Here is a 22,284-nt window from a genome sequence, read left to right on the forward strand (position 1 = left end):
TTTGGTTTTCTTTTCCAACATTCCTTTGGCTATTCAGGGTCTTTTCTGGTTCCATACAAATTTTAGAGTTATTTGTTCCAACTCTGTGAAATAAGTTGATGGTGGTTTGATAGGGATTGTATTGAATATATAGATTGCTCTAGGTAGCATAGCATAAAGAAACACACTGAAAATAGTTTCTACATTCCTACTAAAGGAGTAAAATATTTCTTCTCAGTAAACTGTGCAAAATCTGTGTTTTATAATCTTTAGAGTAACCATTAAAATAAATTATAAAATAATTATACAAAAAAGGCCATATATGGCCAAACTTTCCATAGGAAAATTAAAATTAGAAGAAAAAAAAAACTACAGATAATCCAGAGAGGGCAGAAAAAGGAAACAGAGTTGCCTTTTTTTTTTTTTTCTAATTTCACATTATTTGTTCTTCCAATCTATGAGTATGGGACGTTTTTCCATTTCTTTGTATCTTCCTCAATTTCTTTCATGAGTGTTCTATAGTTTCCTGAGTACCGATCCTTTGCCTCTTTGGTTAGGTTTTTTTTTTTTAAATAAAGATTTGAGGTACACATAGAGAGAGCCAGAGATACAGCAGAGGGAAAAGTAGGCTCCCCACAGGGAGCCCGATGTGGGACTTGATGCTGGATCCTGGGATCACAACCTGAGCCGAAGGCAGACACTCAACTGCTGAGCCACTCAGGTGTCCCTCTTTGGTTAAGTTTATTCCTACATATCTTACGGGTTTTGGTGCAATTGTAACTGGGATTGACTCCTTAATTTCTCTTTCTTTGGTTTCATTGTTAGTGTATAGAAATGCAACTGATTTCTGTGCACTGATTTTACGTCCTGCCACTTTGCTGAATTTCTGTAAAAGTTTTTGCAATTTTAGGGTGGTGTATTTTGGGTTTTCAATATAGAATATCATATCTGCAAAGAGTGAGAGTTTGACTACTTCTTTGCTGATTCAAATGCTTTTTATTTCTTTTTGTCTGATTGCTGAAGCTAGGACTTCTACTATTATGTTGAACAGCAATGGTGATAGTGGACATCTCTGCCGTATTTCTGACGTTGGGGGAGAAGCTCTCAGTTTTTCCCCGTTGAGAATGATAACTACCAAGTATATTTTAAAGAATTTGAAAGGAGAATATGCATATCAAGATATTTACCATTTCTCTTGCTCTTCCTCTACTTTTGATGTTCCACATTTCCTTCTTATGTCGTTTTCTTCTGTCTGAAATATTTTCTTTAGCAGTTCTCTGAGGGCGGTTCTGCTGGCTATGGTTTGTCTTAGTTTTCCTTTGTCTGATGATGTCTTTATCTAACCTTCATTCCCAAACAATGTTTTCACTATGTATAGTATTCTCGATTGACAGTTCTTTTCATTAAGCACTTTAAAGATTTATTTATTTATTTGAGAGAGAGAGAGACAGAAAGAGAGTGGTTCATGTGAGTGGGTGAAGAGGGACAGAAGGAGAGGGAGAGAGCAAGAGAGAGAGAGAGACAGAAAGAGAGTGGTTCATGTGAGTGGGGGAAGAGGGATAGAAGGAGAGGGAGAGAGCAAGAGAGAATCTGAAATAGACTCCCCACTGAGTGCAGCGCCCAACAACGATGTGGGGGCTCAATTTCACAACCCTGAGATCATGATCTGAGCCAAAACCAAGAGTAGGATGGATGCTCAACAGACTGAGCCATCCAGCGCCCCACTTTCAGCACTTTAAAACTGTCATGCCACTTCTTTCTGGCTTCCATGTTTTCTTATTTTAAAAAAATTGTCATTAAATCTATACATGTAATTAGTTCTTTTTCTCTAGCAACTTTGAAGAACTTTTATTTGTCTTGAATTTTCAGCACCTAGGTGGGTGGTGTGTCTGGGCATGGGCTTCTTTATGAGGTTGTCTCAGTTTTTTAAATCTGTAATTAATGCCTTTAGCCAAACTCAAGAGTTTTTGGCTTTTATTTCTTTAAAAAGTTTTTTTTAGCTTTGCACTCTTTCATCCCTTCTAGACGTTTTGTTGTCATATTATAGATTCCTGAGGCTTTATTAATTTTTTAATTGTTTTTTTCTCTGCTAAGATAGGATAAATGCTATTGATGCTGTTTTTAATATATTCTCTTTATCTCTTATTGTAAGCAATTTAATTATGATTGTCTTGGTGTAATTTTCTTCATGTTCCTGCACTTGGGGCTTTTGGGTTTTTGGATCTATGTGTAGATGTGTTTTTAATCAAATTTGGAAAAATTTCAGAATTATTTAAAATTAATAGTTGACATTTTAAAAATTTATTTTTTTCTGTACTTCTTTTCTGTTTCATTTTCAATTACAAGATCTCAATTACACGTATATTAGGCTACTTGAAGTTATTCCATGTCTCACTAATGCTCTCTTCTCCTCCTCCCTCCCAACCCCCCCAGTTTCTTTTCTCTGTTTTGTTTGGGTTATTTCTACTCCTATTTCTTCAAGTTCATCTCTTTTCTTCTGCTGTGTCTAATATATTTTTATATCCATTCAGTGCATTTTTTCCCCTCAGTGTTTATGTTTTCTTCTCTAGAAGTTTGGTTATTGTTATCTTTATCTCTTTTGATATGTTTATATTTTCCTCTACCTTATTCAATACATAAAATGTAGTTGTAATAACTTCCTTTGCAGCAAAGTATAAATCCAGTATTTCGATATCTTTCTGACTCTTCAGGTTCAGTGAATATACATTATGAGTCAAAACTGGCCTGCCATATAGTCTAATCTGGCCATACCTTTATTACATGTGGTCTGTGGCTGTGTTACAGTGGCAGGATTGAGTAGTTTCAACAAGAACTTTATAACTTGAAAAGCCAAAATTATATACAATCTTGCATTGACAGAAAACATCTGCTGCTTCAAAGGCATTGTATTTATAAAAGAAACTAGGGATCCCTGGGTGGCGCAGCAGTTTAGCGCCTGCCTTTGGCCCAGGGCGCGATCCTGGAGACCAGGAATGGAATCCCACGTCAGGCTCCCAGTGCATGGAGCCTGCTTCTCCCTCTGCCTATGTCTCTGCCCCCCGCCCACCCCCACCGTGACCATCATAAATAAAAAAAAAAAAAAAGAAAAAGAAAAAGAAACTGAATTGCTGGTCCTTATGTAGTACTTTTTATTATCATTCTTCATTGATCACCAATAGCATTATATTGAATACTATTAAAGGCAGTTTCTATCTATAAAAACAATACATACTAGGGACAAGGTTCATACGGTTCAGGTATGCAGCTGTGCAAAGATTTGATTTGGCAGTAAAATTTTGGGATGTGTTAAGTAGAAGAATAGTTAGCATACCCCTTAGTCCATTGGTTCTTAAACTTTAGCAAGATTGTATTCACCTGAAGGGCTTGTTAAAACAAATTAAAGGACTCTGTACCCAGAATTTTTAGTTTAGTAAATGGAGGTAGGACCTGAAAATATATACTTCTAACATGTTCCTATATCATGCTGATGATGCTGGTTGGAACTATACTTTGAAAATCAGTACTTTTGCCTAGTTCTCTGAAATATCACTCTTCTCTGAGAAACTTGTAGGAAAATTGTATAATAGACAGTTACAATTGAGCTTCCCTGAAGAGTAGATGGGCTGGGTATTTTTGTTTTTTGTTTTGTTTTGTTTTTAAATAGATTTTTTGAGATACGGTTTTACATACTAAAACTAACCCATTTGTGTATTGTTTCATGAGTTTCAGTAACTTTGTATAGTTTTTATACAGTAGCACCACAATTCAGTTTTAGAAAAATTCATCATGCTAGAAAGTTCCCTTATGATCATTTGCAGTCAGTCTCAACACTGAACTTCAGTTTGAGGTTTCTAGTAATCTGCTTTTTTGTCTGTATGTTTTTGCATTTCATAGAAATTTCATATAAATGGAACCATATGATATGCTGTCATGCATCCAGCTTTTTTCAACTAATATATTTGAGGTTAATCCATGACATTGCTCATATTGGTCCTTTGCTTCTTTTTATATTGATAAATAGTATTCTATAGTATGGACATAATACATTTTGTTTTTCTATTTGACAGTTGATATTTTTATTTTTTCCAGTTATTGCTGTTATGAAAAATAAATTTTTAAAAAAATAATTTTTGAACATTCTTGTACAAGAGATGCCCCATCATTTTGATTAAGAAGTGTAATATCCAGATGATACTCATATTTCATTCTAGGCTTATAGTTGATTAAAAAAAAGTTAATATATTCTTGTTCCCTAATTACTTATTTCTAGCAATAAAATTTTTATATCTACTGTAAATATTTTACATATTTGTGCTTATCTTAACCATTTTTGATAATTTTATCTCACAATATTTTAAATTGGTATATAGATTGTAAAAATTTTGTAAAATGTTTCTTTTGAGATAACAGTCTATAGGTTTTAGTCTTCACAAAATTGACATATCTGCTATTATTGGTGGGTAAAATTTACATGTAATTAAATCTGGAATAAAATAAATATAAACCTGAAAATAAACTTGATTTTTAATATGGAAATGTTGGATAAAATCAGAAGTCGAGAGGGCTATTTAATGAACTCCCAAGTAATTATGTTACCAAATTTCAACAATTGTTAATAGTCTGACATTCTTTTTTTCGTCTGTACCTTGTTCCCCATCTGTTTCTGGTATCTCATGTTGAGTCTCATTTCATTCAAATATCATTTCTTCTGCAAATACTTCGTTGTATATATGTGCTGCTTATGTTTGGTTTTCCCTGGTGTCTGGTATATACTTTTTCAAATTGGTTGTTTAAATCAGGACCAAAAAAGGTACATACATTCCACTTGATTGATAGGACAATTAAGTTACTCTTAATCTGTAAGCATTCCTCTTCTCTTGTTTTTCCATGCCAATGACTTGAAGAAACTGGTTAATTTGTCATAAGATTTTTTATAATCCAGATTTAACTGTTTGTATCTTCATATCATTCAGTATGTTCCTTTATCTCCTCTATTCCATATGAACTAGTATTTAGATGTAGAAGATTTAGTATATTCAGGATTTTTATATTTCTGGTCACAAGACTATCTCTTAGAAGGAGTTATTTACTTCCAATTACATCATATAGTGTCTTTAGGTTCTCTTTTACGGCTGCTATGATTGATCATTATTAGGTTTAAATGTTATTGGCCTGATCCACTCATCATAAAGTTTCAACTTTTTTTTCTAAAGACTTTTTTAAAGAACAGCTATAGGATCACAGTAAAATTAAGACTAAGATGCAGAGATTTCCCATTTTCTCCCTCCCCTGAGCTTACAATGACTGTTACCCATCTGATGAAGGATACTGCTTCCTCATAGCAATATCCCACATCAGAGTGATACATTTGTTAGAACTGATGAACCCACACCAACACATCATTATTACCCAAAGTTCATAGTTTACATTAAGGTTCACTCTTGGTATTGTACATTTTTTGGGTTTTAACAAATGTATAATGACATGTATCCACCACTGTAGTATCATACAAAGTGAAAATCCTCTAGATTTCGCCTATTCACATTCCTCCCACCATCCCTCCAACCCCTAGCAACCATTGATCTTTCTATTGTTTCAATAGCTTTTCTTTTCCAGAATATTGAATAGTTGGAATTGTACAGTATGTAGCCTTTTCACATTGGCTTCTCTCACTTAGTAATATGCATTTACAATTCCTCCATGTGTTTTCATAGTTTAATAGCTCATATGTTTTTAGTACTGCATAATATACAGTATTGTATATTGTCTGGATATACCATAGCTTGTTCATTCATCTACTGTAGGATCTTCATTGGTTCCAAGTTTTGGCAGTTATTAATAAAGCTACTGTACAAGTTTTTGTGTGGACATAAGTTTTCAGCTTCTTTAAGTATGTACCAAGGAATGGTGATTCCTAGATCATATGGTAAGAGTATGTTTAGTTTTGTACAAAACTGCCAAACTGTCTTCCAAAGTGACTATACCATTTTGCATTCCCACCACTAATGAATAAGAGATCCTGTTGCTCCATATCCTTGTGTGCATTTGGTGTTTCCAGAGTTCTGGATTTTGGCCATTCTCATAGGTGTGTGGTGGTATTTGATTTTTATTTATATTTCTGTGGTAACATGTGATGTGGGACATCTTTGCCTGTGCTTATGTGTCATATGTATCTCTTCTTTAATGTATCTGTTCAGATTTTTTAAATTGGTTTGTTTTCTTTTTGTTGAATTTTAAGAGTTCTTTATATATTTTGGCTAATAGTCCTTTAGTAGATGTGTCTTTTGCAAATATTTTCTTTTAGTTTGACTTGTCTTTTTCTCTTGCCAGTGTCATTTGTGTATCAGATGTTTTTTTTTTGTTTTTTTTTTTTTTTTTCATTTCAGTGAAGCTCTGTTTATCAGTTGTTCCTTTCAGGGATTGTGTCTTTGATGTTGAATCTCCCTTCAACATTTTACTAAATGGTTTTTTTTTTTTTAAGATTTTATTTATTTATTGAGACACAGAGAGAGAGAGGCAGAGGGAGAAGCAGGCTCCATGCAGGGAACCCGATGTGGGACTCGATCCCGGGTCTCCAGGATCACACCCCGGGCTGCAGGCAGCGCTAAACCGCTGCACCACCAGGGCCGCCCTACTAAATTATTTTAAGTGTTAGCAATGAATATTCCCTAGATCCTCTATTTCTTTAGAGTTGCAAAATAGTAATCTTCTAATTCTATCATTCCTTCTGTATTTTTTAACTAGAATTCTATGAAGAAGAATATTATTTTATCAACACTTTCGTTGCTCTGAAATTCAGTCTTTCCGAGAAAGGAAGGAAAAATGCTTATTTCTTGTATTCGGTTTATCAGTTTTTAGAACAGTAAATTTTGTGCCCTAGCAACCTACAAATGTGATTAAGTTATAAGGTACCATTATGAATTCACAGAACCTACTTATTTGACATGTTTAATCAATTTCAATCATTATTTTTAGTGGTGAGAGTACTTCATTTTTGACTAGTGGGGTCCACTGAAGTTTGCCGCTGTATCCTCATGACCTATTCTAGTTTCTTTTTTCTTTTTTAACTTCACTGCTTTCTGACTCAGGATTTCCCAGGCTCATATTATACTTTGTGCTCCAGACTTTATCTCTTTTAGAGAACCAAATCAATGGGAAGTGGAGGAGACCATAATCTGGATGTTAGCTTACTGTTATTGTTCCTAGATCTTTACATATTTCTTTTACAGAGGTGCTGGATTTACATATTTTTCAGTGTATGATCATAGTTGTATCCTTGAGATTGCATAACTTTTTGGTCCAAGGAAAATCTGTATTAACACAACTCAGTTATCAGTCATTTGGTTGGTATGTTTTTTTCTTAGCACTATCGTAGGCATTAGTATACAAATACAAGATTATGGCCCTTGCTTTCAGGGAACCACTGGGACTTGTTCTTAGCATCTAATGGGATAATATATAAGAAAATAAATTTTAACCTAAATTTTTAAAAAAATTTTATTTATTTATTCTTGAGAGACACAGAGACTGAGAGAGAGAGGCAGAGACACAGGCAGAGGGAGAAGCAGGCTCCATGCAGGAAGCCCGATTTAAATCCTATTAGAAAAATATTTAAACGTCTAAACAAAACCTAATCTTAACCAGGGTATTAGATTGCTAAGACTTTTTCATGCTGCTGGTGGGAGTATAAATCGGTGAAACCATTCATTATTGAAAGGACCTTGGCAATCAGTACTCAGTAAGTCAGAAGATACATGTGTCATTTTAGTCAACATTTCCATTTCACATATAAACCCTAGAGACATGCTCACATCTGTACAGAGGGACATGTTTAACAATGTTCATTGCAGCATCTTTGATTATACCAAAAATTTAGAAATAATATAAATATATATCTTCGGGAGAATGGATAAATTTTTATATAGCTGTATAACAGCATAATATTCTGCAGTAAAAGTGAATAAACCAAACAAAGCTATATGAGTAGAACTTGAATAATCAGGTCTCAAAATATGATTGTAAAAGCTTGTAAAAAGATACATCGAGTATAATGTCATTTATGTAAAGTTAATTATGCAAAATAATGTTATTACATATATGCATATAATAGATAAAAATACCAAATTTGAAAGCTTAGTTGTCTCTCAGGAGGAAAAGTTAAATGGGATTGGGAAAGGTTATACAGTGGGCTTCAGCCTATTTTTTTGTTTTAAAAAAGTCAGAAACAGATATAGCAAAATTGAAATTTAGTAAAAGCTAGGTGATGTGCAGACAAGTGTTTTTTATTCCTACATATTTGAAATGTTTCTAATGAAAAATTCTTTTGAGAGTAAAATACTTTCTTAGCATCTAAGTACATTGAACAAGCTTTTTATTTTGCAGATTTGAGTGATGAATCAGCCCAGAAGCTGTTTGATGTTTCAGGAATATCTTTAGCAACATTGGCCCATTCATTGCCCACAGCAGTTCCAGAATCTCCTAGAATTCATCCTGTGAGGACACCTAAAACACCTCGAACACCCAGGTTACAAGATCCAAACAAAACACCAAGATTTTATCCTGTCGTTAAAGAACCAAAAGCTATTGATGTAAAGGTACACAAAACAACCAGGAACATAAAGCCTGCATTGTATATCCTTTAATATTACAAAATGAGACTTTTTCGTTTTATCATATTTTGAAAAATATATATTTTAGATTGTAAGAATTCACTTAAAATTGTATTTTTACCATAACGATGTTTTCTCTGGTTAAGGAATAACTTCTTTACAATTGTAGTGTAATTAATGTCCATCAGATGATATAATGAAGAATCACACTCAGCTGTATATCTTGTAATCCTTGTGTTGAAACCTAGCAAAGGATCTTCTTTGTTAAGTTTTGTAACTTGTATGTGAGATATTTGAGTTTTGTGACTTCATGTGATTTCATAATGTCATCCACAGTATGAAACTGTTTGAGCTAGTTTACAGTCAGAGGGTTTTAATTTACTTGTGAAGTTCACACTACTGAAATAATTGCAATGTTTGACTTCTTTTTCTTTAGAGTCCAAGAAAAAGAAAAACAAGACATAGTACAAATCCCCCTCTAGAATGTCATGTTGGTTGGGTAATGGATTCCAGAGATCACGGGCCAAGAACATCTTCTGTCAGGTACTATAATTGTCAAACATTGCTTTGTTTTTTATTTTAAGTTTGTTGAAAACAGGTACTAATTAGACATTTGGAATATTTAAAAATTAATTATATTAATAAATTATGGAACAATGAAAATAGTTTTTAAAATGAAGCCAAAGGTGGGGAAATAGTAGGACAATTTTCTAATAAGTACATTAAGGAATAATTGAGTGGGACAATTTTTTTTTCCATTTAAACCAGTTTTTCCACAAATGTGTTCTCTTAGATAAAAAATACTTAGGTTCGGCAGCCAGGGTGGCTCAGCAGTTTAGTGCCACCTTCGGCCCAGGGCCTGATCCTGGAGACCTGGGATCGAATCCCATGTCAGGCTCCCTGCATGGAGTCTGCTTCTCCCTCTGCCTGTGTCTCTGCCCACCCCACCCCCCCCGCCCCTGTTCTCTCTCCACGTCTCTCATTAATAAGTAAACTCTTAAAAAAAAAAAAGAATACTTAGGTTTATGTAAGATTCCATATTCTCAGTAGTATAGTATGTTCTTAGTGAGTTTATATGCTAAACAACCCATTCAAACTATATAAAGAATATGGAAATAAAATACATTTTTATTTTGAGATTTTTCCTTTTTAGGGGAAATAACTTAGATTAGCTGATTGTTAGTATTAAGTGCTTTTTCTTTTAGCTTGAATTTCTTTTAAAAAACCTATTATTTACCTCAAAAGAGATGATAGAGCAAACCTTTGATATAGTGCCAGTTACATAATATAATATGGTATGTTTTGTCCTATACAGTGGATGCAGAGGTGATTTACTGCTAATTGCTTTGTGTTTCTTGTAAACCCATTTTGTGTTTATATAGATATTTTCAGAATAATTATCTGACCTACTTTCTAAAAGAAAACTTACCTTTAAGAAAAAATGTTTTTTGACTGGTTACTACGAGGGAAAGATTAAATATTTTCATTCAAAGACAAGCTAGTAAGTTTATCATGATCTGAAAATCCCCACCTCTGTCTTTCCAGTGATATTTATTTGATCCTTTTACATTTTGTTCTCATTATATTGTCCTTAATAAATAAAATGTGTATCTGTTTTTTTTATATCTATTGTATACATTTTGTGTTCTAAGTGATTTTGAGCGTTTATTTTCCAGGATTTTTTTTTTTTTTATCAGAGCACTATATTTAGAGATCAACAAATAATGGGGAAAGATGTTTAGTCAGTAACTTTTGGTTTAGTTAGAACATTTAATAGAACGTTTAGTCAGGAATATCTTTCTTACAACTCATTTTTTATTACATTATATCTTTTGTTATTAATAATTTATCTATATAATGATTTATTCATTCCCAGGCACCACTCCACCTTCTTTCACAAGTAAAACATATCAGGAAAGCAGGGGCTTAACATTGTGTTGGGCACTTTTCTAGGCACTGAGTATACAGCAGGGAACAAGATAATTACAGTCCCTGCCTTTCTGGAGCTTAATTAAGGGGTGACAGTCAGATATTTATAATAGTGAGTGTGAATTTTTTAAATTGACCTTTTTTTTAAAAGAGTAGTTTTAGGTTCACAGCAAAAATTGAATAGAAAGTACTAAGAGTTCCCTTATACTCCCTGCATGTCCTGCCTCCCACACCGCAGCCTCACCCACTATCAACATTCCTATCTTTAGGTTGTCTACATTGATGTAATTATGGATATGGTTGGATGTAAATCTACCATCTTATATTCTATTAATCTTGTTTCTTCTTTGTTCTTTTTCCTTCTGTTTTTTTTGGATCAATTGAGTTTTTATAATAATTCTATTTTATCTGTACCATTGGCTTCTCAGTTATCTCTCTTATTTTTTCTGGTCTTCTACTGTTCATAATATACATTTCAATTTAGTCTACTTTCAAATATTGTTATACCACTACATGTATAGCATAAGAATATTAATACTGTAAAGTTCCCTTTCCTCCCATCCTTTGTACTATGCTTTGTTAATTATTTTTCTTTAGACAGCTTTTAAGGCAAGCGACGTGAGACATTTTTATTTGCTTAAAGATTTTATTTGTTTGAGAGAGAGTGCATGAGGGGGCAAGGGATGCGGGTAAGGTAGACTGCTTTCTAAGCAAGGAACCAGATGAACAGACAATCTCTGCAGCTCAGTCCCAGGACCCTGAGACCATGACCTGAGCTGAAAGTAGGTGCCTAACCAACTGAGCCACCCAGATACCCTCTGGGTGGGTAACATGACCCATTTTTAAAACATTTGCTCTATTTTTACCATTTGTAGTGTTCTTCATTTCTTGTACAGGTCTGTTAGCAGTGGATTCTGTCAACTGTTGCTAATCAGGAAAAGTTTTTTTCTGTTTTGAAAGATACTCTTATTAGGTATTAAAGTCTTCGATGGATCTAAGTATGGGTATGGATGTATGTGTAAATATGTGTGGATACACAAGGGATTTATCCTGCTTGTGGTTCTCTGAGACTATTGGATTTAAATTGTTTGTTATCTTTTATTTGGTTAGGAAGATTTTCATCTCTTACCTCCTCAAGTATTTTTTTGCCCTGTGTTCTTATTGTTCATTCCCTCTTCTTCTGGGGATCTAATTATGTATACATTAGACTATTTGCTAATATTTCACAGCTCTTAGATGATCTCCTCTCTTTTTTTCTACTCTTTTTCTTTTTGTAATTCACATTGGATAATTTTTATTGACCCATGTCCAGTTTCTTGACAAACTCCTTACAGGATTCTCCATTTCTGATACTGTGCTTATTTTTATATTACCATTTGACTTTTTAAATATTTTATTTATTTATTCATGAGAGACAGAGAGAGAGGCAGAGACACAGGCAGAGGGAGAAGCAGGCTCCATGCAAGGAGCCCAATGTGGAAATCAATCTCGGGACTCCAGGATCACACCCTGGGCTGAAGGCAGGTGCTAAACCGCTGAGCCACCCAGGGATCCCCACCATTTGACTTTTTAATAAGATTTTTCTTTTTCCTACTGAAATTCTTTGTCAATGCATGTTCTCTTTTTCCATGAGATCCTTCAACATATTAATCTAATCACAGTTATTTTGAAGTCCACTGTGTGATCATGGCAATAGGTGGATCACCTTTGTACATCTTGTTCTTTTTTTTTTTTTTTTTTGCATTATCTTTTGATTAAAAATTTTAGTTTTCTTGTCTTTCTGTGTCTGTCTTATAAATTTTGTGGGTTTTTTTAAAGATTTTATTTATTTATTCATAGAGATGCAGAGAGAGAGAGAGAGAGAGAGAGAGAGAGAGAGGCAGAGACACCGGCAGAGGGAGAAGCAGGCTCCATGCAGGGAGCCCGATGCGGGACTCGATTCAGGGTCTCCAGATCACGCCCTGGGCTGCAGGCGGTGCTAAACCGCTGCGCCACCGGGGCTGCCCTGTGTGTGTGGTTTTTTTTTTAAATTTTATTTATTTATTTATTCATAAGAGACAGAGAGAGAGGCATAGAGACACGGGCAGAGGGAGAAGCAGGCTCCATGCAGGGAGCCTGACAATGGGACTCGATCCCGGGACCCCTGGGCTGAGGCAGCGCTAAACCACTGGCTGCCCTGTCTCATAAATTTTGATAGAATTTTAGATTCTTGCTCTTAGACTTATTTTATGGCTCTAATGTCCCCAAATCTCAAACTGAGATCTCCAAATCTCTTTCCAATTATATTTGGTCCTAGTCTGCAGAATGTTGCTAAAATAAATCCTAGACTGATTGATATTAGCACAGATTCATATACTCTAGATTCTCAGTAAAGTACTATAAATATTATTTTATCTTGTGATTTTTAACATTTCTTTCTCTAGCTTATTTTATTATAGGAGTATAGTATAGAATACATTTAACATACATAGTATGTAAAAAAAAAAAACATACATAGTATGTGTTAATTGACTGTGTGTATTGACCTCTGGTCAACAGTAGGTATTAGTAGTTAAGATTTTAGAGAGTCAAAAGTTGCATGTGGAGTTTTGACTGTGTAGGGTGTCAGCACCCCTAACTCCTGCATTGTTCAAGGGTTAATTGTATGAAAATACATGTAACTAATAATAGCCCCTCAAGATACATGAAGCAAAAATTGGGGCACCTAGGTGGCTTAGTCAGTTAAGCATCCAGATCTTTTTTTTTTTTTTTAATGATTTTATTTATTCATGAAACAGAGAGAGAGAGAGAGGTAGAGACAGAGGCAGAGGGAGAAGCAGGCTCCATGCAGGGAGCCTGAAGCATCCAGCTGTTAATTTTAGCTCAGGTCATGATCTCAGGGTCATGGAATCTAGTCCTGTGTCAGGCTCCATGCTTAGCAGGGAGTCTGCTTGAGATTCTCTCCCTCTGTCTCTCTGCCGGTCCCCACCTCTCTCTCTCTCAAATAAATATTTTTTTAAAAAAAGATATATGGGGATCCCTGGGTGGCGCAGCGGTTTAGCGCCTGCCTTTGGCCCAGGGCGCGATCCTGGAGACCCGGGATCGAATCCCACGTCGGGCTCTCGGTGCATGGAGCCTGCTTCTCCCTCTGCCTGTGTCTCTGCCTCTCTCTCTTTCTCTCTGTGTGACTATCATAAATTAAAAAAAAAAAAAAAGATATATGAAGCAAAAATTGAAAAAATTGGAGGGAGAAATAAACAGCTCTATAAGAGTAGTTGGAGATTTCAATATACTACTTTCAATAATGCATAGATCAACTTGATATGAGTAACAAAATAGAGGACTGAACAATATAATAAACCAGTTAGACCTAACCTAATATATAATATTCTACCCAACAGTAACACAGAATACATATTCTTAAATACACACAGGACATTCTCCACAATAGACCATGTGTTCGGTCAAAAGAAATACTTCAATAAATTTTAAATCAGATACCATACAAGGTATCTTCTCTGACTGCAATGGGATGAAGTTAGAAGTCTATAATAGAAGTAAAACTGGAAAATTCACAAATATGTGGCAGTTAAGCACACTTTTAACCCATGAGTCGAAAAAAAGAAATCATAAAGGAAATTAGAAAATACTTAGAGATGTATGAAAGTGAAAACATAGCATACCAAATCTTAATGCAATGCAAGGAGAGCAGTGCTCAGCGGGAAATTTACAGCTATAAATGCCTGTATTTAAAAAGAAAAGATATCACAAATCAGTAACCTAACATTATATTTTAAGAAACTTGAGAGTGAACTAAACCCAAAGCTATCAGAAGGAAGAAAAAGTTGAAAATGAGAGCAAAAATAAACAATAAAGAGAAAAACAGTAGAGAAATCAGTAAAAACAGAAGTTGAGGGATGCCTGGGTGGCTCAGGGTTGAGCGTCTGCCTTTGGCCCAGGGTGTGATCCTGGAGTCCTGGGATCGAGTCCCAAGTCGGGCTCCCTGCATGGGAGCCTGCTTCTCCCTCTGCCTGTGTCTCTGCCTCTCTCTCTGTCTCTCATGAATAAATGAATAGAATCTAAAAAAACAAAAACAAAAGTTGATTCTTTTGAGATCAACAAAACAAAGTTTCTTTAGTTAGGCTGTCAAAAAAGAAGATGCAAATAACTAAAATTGGAAATGGAAATGGAAACAACTAACCAACTTCACAGAAACAAGAGGATTCAAAGAGAATAGTATGAACAATTATACATCAATAGATAGATAACTTGGAAGAAATGCACAAATTCCTCAAAACATACACATTAAAGTTATTCCAGAATAGAAATTCTCAACCCATATATAAGAGTAAAGAAATCAAACCACTATTCAAAGGTCCCCCAACAAAGAAAATTCCAGACCAAGTGGCTTTACTTGAAGTGAATTCTACCAGATGTTTAAAGAATTAACACTAATCCCTTTCAAACTCTTCCAAAAAATTGAAGAGAAAGGAATGCTTATTCTATGAGGCCTGCATTACCCTAGTACCAAAACCAGATAAAGACATCACAAGAAAATAAAAATTTTATACTAGTGTACCTTATGGATATAGATGTAGAGGTTCTCAACAAAATATTAGCAAATGAAATCCAGCAGTTGTCAGGGGCACCTGGCTGGCTCAGATAGTAGAGCATGCAACTCTTAATCTCAAGGTTGTGAGTTCCAGTCCCATGTTGAGCGTGGAGCCTATTTTAAATTAATTAATTAATTAAATAAATAATTAATTTAAAAATTCCATCAGTATATTGAAAGTATTATTCACCATGACCAAGTGGAATTTATCCCAGTAATGCAAGGGTGGTTCAACATAAGAAAATACATCATGTTAATAGAACTAAGGAAATGCTAGGGTTGCCTGGCTGGCTCAGTTGGTTAAGTAGCTGGCTCTTGGTCTTGGCTCAGGTCATGATCTCTGGGTCCTGGGTTCAAGCACCATATCAAGCTCCAAGCTCAACGGGGAGTCAATTTGAGGATTCTCTCCCCGTTTGTATACGTACTCTAAAATAAATACATAAAATTAAAAAAGAATTTAAGGAAATGACCACATGACAAAGAAAAGACATTTGACAAAATCCAACATCTTTTTTTTTTTTAAAGATTTTGTTTATTTATTCATGAGAGATGCAGAGAGGGAGAGAAAGCAGAGGGAAGAAGCAGGCTCCATGCAGGGAGCCCGATGTGGGACTCGATCCCGGGTCTCCAGGATCACGCCCTGGTCTGAAGGCGGTGCTAAAGCGCTGAGCCACCCGGGCTGCCCTCCAACATCTTTTTTATGATTACAAAGTCTTTGGAAACTAAGAATAGAAGAAAAATCCCTCAACATGATAAAAAGTATTTATGAGAGACCCACAGGTGACATCATACTCAGTCAGGGGTGAGAGATTGAAATCTGTCCTCCTAAGATCAGAAACAAGACAAGAATACCTGCTTTCACTGTTGGTATTCAATGTTGTACTGAAAGTCCTAGCCAGAGCTAATAGAGAAGGAAAGGGAAGATATCAAATTAAAAAGGAAAGGGTAAGACTATCTCCAGTCACAGATACTGTGATTCTATATATAGACTCCCAGAGAATCAACAAGAAAGATACTAAAGCTAATTTAAAATTTTGGCAAAGTTGCAGGGTACAAAACACAAATCAGCTGTGTTTCTGTATGCCAGCATTAAACATTTGAAAAGGAAATTAAGAAAGCAATTCTATTTACATTAGCACTTAAAAGAATTAAATACTTAGGGGGAAAAAATTCTAAACAAAGAGGTAAAAGTCTTGTATACTAAAAACTACAAAACATTGCTGAAAAAATTACAGCGGACCTAACTAAATGGAAAGACATTTCATGTTCATGGATAGGAGGACTTAATATTGTTAGACATCAGTGCTAACTAAAGTGATCTATAGATTCAATAAAATCCTTATCAAAATTCCAACAGCCTTTTTATCTTTTTCCAAATTTTTATTTAAATTCCAGTTAGCTAACATACAGTATAATTTTACTTTCAACTCTAAGATTTGGTGATTCATCACTTAGATACAACACACAGTGCTCATCATGGAGTGAGCCTTCCTTAATACTCATCACCCATTTAACCCATCCTCCCACCCTCCAGTAACCCTCAGTTTGTTTTCTATAGTTAAGAGTCTGTTTTTTTAAAATATTTATTTATTTATGATAGACAGAGAGAGAGAGAGAGAGAGAGAAACAGGCAGAGGGAGAAGCAGGCTCCATGCAGGGAGCCGGACGCGGGACTCGATCCCCGGACCCCAGGATCACGCCCCGGGCCAAAGGCAGGCGCCAAACCGCTGAGCCACCCAGGGATCCCCAAGAGTCTGTTTAATGGTTTGCCTCTCTCTCTCTTTTTTTTTTTTTACCCTTTGTATTTCATCCGTTTTGTTTCTTAAATTCCACACCTGAGTGAAGGCATATGGTATTTGTCTTTCCCTGACTTCTTTTGCTTAACATAATACTCTAGCTCCATCCGCATTGTTGCAAATGGCAAGATTTTGTTCTTTTTTATGGTTGAGTAATATTCCATCTTTATACATTCATCAGTCAATGGACATTTGGGCTTTTTCGTAATTTGACTATTATTGATAATGCTCCTGTTAACATTGGGGTGCATATACCTCTTTGAATTAATATTTTTGTATTCTTTGGGTAAATTCCTAGTAGTGCAGTTGCTGGGTCAGAGGATAGTTCTCTATTTTTAACTTTTTGAGGACTCTCTCTACTGTTTTCCAGAGTGGATGCACCAGTTTGCATCCTACCAACAGTGTAAGAGGATTCCCCTTTCTCTATATCTTAAGCAACATCTGTTGTTTCCTATGTTGTTATTTTAGCAATTCTGACAGGTGTGAGGTGGTATCTCATCATGGTTTGGATTGTATTTCCCTGATGATGAGTGATGTATCTGTTAGCCATCTGGATGTTTTCTTTGGAAGAATGTCTATTAGTGTCTTCTGCCCATTTCTTAACTGGATTATTTGTTTTTGAGTGTTGAGTTTGATAGATTTTAGATACTAACCCTTTATCAGATATGTCATTTGCACATATCTTCACTCATTCTGTAGGTTGTCTTTAGTTTTGTTGATTGCTTCCTTCACTGTTCAGAAGCTATTTATCTTGACAAAGTCCCAATAGTTCATTTTTTCATTTGTTTTGATCAATTTTGAGTTAAATTTTTTTTGTATGGGGAATAAGTTCTGGATCCATCCTTATCCATCCTTTTGCTGGATATTGGATGTTGGATATTCAGTTTTTCCAGTGCCACTTGTTGAAAAGATGATTCTTTTCTCTACTGAAGAGTTCTAGCACCCCTGTTGAAAATAAACTGACCAGACACATGAGAGTTTATTTCTAGGCTCTCTATTCTATTCCATTGGTCCACTTATCCATCCTTATGCCAGGACCATAATATTTTAATTTAATTTAATACTGTAGCTTTGTAGTAATTTTCAAAGTTACTAAGTGTTGATTCTCCAATTTTATTCTTCCTCTGTAAGATTGTTTTGGCTTCTTAGAACTCCTTCAATTTCGTATGATTTGAAAATAAAGTTTTCCATTTTTGTAAAAAAGGTTGTCAGACACATAGATCAGTGAAACAGAATAGAAAACCCAGAAATGAACATACAACTATATGGTCAACCAATCTTGGACAAACCAGGGAAAGAAGACAGTCTCTTCAACAAGTGGTGTTCGGAAAACTGGACAGCAACATGCAAAAGAATGAAACTGTGGTACTTTCTTATATCATATAAAAAAATAAATTCAAAATAAATGCGAGACCTAAATATGAGATAAGAAACCATCAAAACTTAGAGAAGAACACAGGCAGTAACTTCTTTGATATCAGCTGAACAACTTCTTATTGGACAGGTGCCTAGAGGAAAGGGAAACAAAGACAAAAATGAACTATTGGGACTTTATCAAGATAAAAAGCTCCTGCAGACCAAAGGAAACAATAAAACCAAAGACAACTGAGAGAATGGGAGAAGATATTTGTAAATGACATATCAGAGTAAGGGCTAGTATCCAAAATCTATAAAGAACTTATCAAACTCAACACCCAGAGAACAAATAATCCAATCACAAAATGGGAAGAAGACACGAAAAGACATTTCTCCCTAGAAGACATCCAAATGGCCAACAGACACTTGAAAAAATGCTCAATATCACTAAGTATCAGGAAAGCACAAATCAAAACCACAATGAGATAGCACTTCACGGGCAGCCCCAGTGGCCCAGTGGTTTAGCGCTGCCTTCAGCCTGGGGTGTGATCCCAGAGACCCGGAATGGAGTCCCACGTCGGGCTCTCAGCCCGGAACCTGCTTCTCCCTCTGCCTGTGTGTCTCTCTCTTTCTCTCTGTCTGTCATGAATAAATAAATAAAATTTTTAAAAAAGAGAGAGATAGCACTTCACACATCAGAATGGCTAAAATTAAGTCCAGAAACAACAGATGTTAGCAAGGATACAGAGAAAAGGAAACCTTCTTACATTGTTGGTGGGAATGCAAGCTGACGCAAGCCACTCTGGAAAACAGTATGGAGGTTCCTCAAAAAGTTGAAAATAGAGCTACCCTATGACCTAGCAATTGCACCACTAGGGATTTACCCCAAAGATACAAACGTGTAGTGATCTGAAGGGCCACCTGCACCCCAGTGTTTATAGCAGCAATGTCCACAATAGCCAAACTATGGAAAGAACCCAGATGTCCATCGACAGATGAATGGGTAAAGAAGTGGTACATATATACAATGAAATACTACTCAGCCATCTTTATTTATTTTTTTTAAAGCTTTATTTATTCATGAGCGACAGAGAGAGAGAGAGAGAGGCAGAGACACAGGCAGAGGGAGAAGCAGGTTCCACATAGGGAGCCTGATGTGGGACTCGATCCTGGGTCTCCAGGATCACACCCTAGGCTGCAGGCGGTGCTAAACCACTGTGCCACTGGGGCTGCCCTACTCAGCCATCTTTAAAACTGAAATCTTGCCTTTTGCAAAGGCGTGGATGGAGCTAACATGTATTATGCTAAGTGAAATAAGTCAATCAGAAAAAGTAAATTATCATATGATCTCACTCATATGTGGAATTTAAGAAACAGAGGATCATAGAGGAAGAGAGGAAAAAAGTCAAGTAAGATGAAATCAGAGTGACAAACCATAAGAGACTCGTAGTCATAGGAACCAGACTGAGGGTCACTGGAGAGTTGAGGGGTTGGGTGGATGAGGTAACTGGGTGATGGACATTAAGGAGGGCATATGATATAATGAGCACTGGGAATTATATATGACTGATGAATCACTGACCTCTACCTTTTAAACCAATAATATATGTTAATTAATTTAAATTAAAAATATGTTAAGAAAAACCGATAAAAGTATTAGAAGAAAGCATAAAGGAAAAATCTACATCACTTTAGATTTGCATTGGTTTCTTGAGTATCACACCGAAAGCACAGGTGACAGAAAAAAATATATACTTATCATAAAAAAATTGTTATGTATCAAAAGATAGTATCAGAGTCATAAGACAACCTACTCAATAGGAGAAAATATTTGCAAATCACTTAATAGGTGAGGGATTAATACTTAGAATATATAAAGAGCTCCAAAAACTTGACAACTAAAAAGAAAATCCAATGCAAAAATATTTGTATATGTGCTGCCGAAGTGAGCACTGGCAAAAATATTTGAATAGACATTTATTTCTTCAGAGAAGATATACAAATGGCCAATAAGCCCATGAAAAGATGTTCAGTATCATTAGTCATTAGAGAAACACAAATCAAAAACCACAAAGAGATGCCTATTCACACCTACTAGGATGGTATAATGGTTTCTCCTTAAAATTATATGTTGAAGTCTTAACCGTCAGTGTGACTATAGTTGGAGATAGCTTTTAAGGAGATGCATTAAAGTTAAATGAAGTCATAAAAATGGGGCCTAATTTAATAGGACTCATGTCCTTACAAGAAGAGGAAGAGACACAAGGAATCTCTATATATATGTAGAGAAAAAGCCATGTGAAGACACATTGAAAAGGTAGCTCTCTCTAATCTAGGAAGAGAAGCCTCACCAGAAACCAGTGCTGCTGGCATTTTGACCTAGGACTTTGTAGGAGTGCTGACAATACCTACTCTTATCTTTTGCCTTCCATCTTGTTCTTGTCTGCACAATGACCTCCCACAGGGGTACGTGTTCCAGGCCCATTGGAGGTTAATGTATACTCTAGATGGAATGAGGGAAGGCTTACTCTGATTATCCTTCTGGTGTATAGATTGCATCACCACTTTTTTTTTTTTTTAAGATTTTTATTCATTCATTCATGAAAGACACATAGAGGGAGGCTCCCTATGCGGAGCCTGATGTAGGTAGGACTTGATCTCAGGACCTAGGGATCACGACCTGAGCTGAAGGCAGACACTCAACCACTGAGCCATCCAGGTACCCCTAGACTGCACCACTTCAGATAACGTAGTAGAGATCTCTCTGGCATACAGATGATGCTAATTTAGATAACTACCTTTTGACCTCACCACAATGATATCCCGCCCAAACTCCCCACCACTGCTCTATAAATTCTGTAGATTAAGGTCTGGACTTTGTGGAAAATAGCTGCAAAGTGCCAAGATCATCCATCCACCCAATCCCCCTTTCAGTAAATTGCCCTGAATAAAAAACTGTAAACAGTATGGAGTGGCTTTGATTTTTGGTCTCAAAGTGCCTTCTCAGTCCAGAGCATATTTTACTGCCCCTCCTCCACCTTCTAATAGACTTCTGGCCTCCAGAACTGTGAGAACATAAATTTCTGTTAAGCTGCCCAGTCTGTGGTCTTTTGTTAAGGCATCCTGAGCTGTCTGATATGTATAATTTTTTTTAAAAAAACAAAACTGACAATATGGGGCACCTAAGATGCTCCATTGCTTAAACACCTGACTCTTGATTTCAGCTCAGGTTTTGATCTCAGGGTCATGAGTTTAAGCCCCATGTTGGGCTCCACGCCCAGCATGGAGTGCGTACTTAAATACGTATATCCATACATACATACATACATATCTCAAAATAAATGTTTGTGAGGATGTGGAGAAATTGGAACCCTTGCGCATTGTTTGTGGAAATATAAAATGCCACAGCCACTATGGAAAACACTTGTCATTTTCTCAAAAGATTAAAACATACAATTACCATATGAGCCAGCTATTCCACCTCTAGGTATGTAGAGGTGGAACTGAAAAGAACTGAAAACGGGGAGTTGAACAAACAGTTTTATGTCCATGTTTATAGAAGTATTATTCATAACAGCCAAAAGATGAAAACAACCCATGTCCATTAACAGATTATAGCATAAATACAGTATGGTATATACATGCAATGGAATATTATTCAACCATATAAAAGAATGAAAGTTTAATTTATGCAGCAACAACAGAGATGGACCTTGAAAACATGCTTAATGAAATAAGTTGGACTGAGTAGGGTAAATATAGTATGATCCCACTTGTATGTGAGATACCCTGAACAGTCAAATTTAAAGAGAGAAAGTAGAATAGAAGTTACTGGGGGCTGAGGGGAGGAAGAAAAGCCTAATTATTGTTTAATGGAGTTTTAAAGTCCAAAAACTGGGGATGATAAAGAAGTTTTAGGTATAGATAGTGGTGATAGTTACATTATTATTGTGAATATTTAATGCAGTTGAAGAGTAAGCATGCTTACAAATGGTTAAAATTCTAAATATTGTATATATTTTAC

At 35.6% G+C, this 22,284-nt stretch overlaps 1 protein-coding gene across 9 annotated transcripts in view; it reads left to right on the top strand.

The window, feature by feature from the left end:
• Positions 1-22,284, top strand: part of LARP1B (La ribonucleoprotein 1B) — a 128,053-nt gene that overhangs the window by 94,477 nt on the left and 11,292 nt on the right. For 8 of the 9 annotated variants that reach the window (XR_005988564.1, XR_005988565.1, XM_041760063.1 and 5 more), the window contains 2 exons: positions 8,362-8,573; positions 9,025-9,131. Coding sequence is in view for 7 of the 9 variants with exons in the window: in XM_041760063.1 (XP_041615997.1) it covers positions 8,362-8,573; positions 9,025-9,131 (319 nt within the window). In the remaining 2 variants the exon portion in view is untranslated. Of the gene's footprint in view, positions 1-8,361; positions 8,574-9,024; positions 9,132-22,284 lie in introns of those variants that run through there. The other variant, XM_041760068.1, reaches the window with a different exon arrangement.

Source organism: Vulpes lagopus, chromosome 6 (genome assembly GCF_018345385.1).
Source record: "Vulpes lagopus strain Blue_001 chromosome 6, ASM1834538v1, whole genome shotgun sequence".
Lineage (NCBI taxonomy): Eukaryota > Metazoa > Chordata > Mammalia > Carnivora > Canidae > Vulpes > Vulpes lagopus.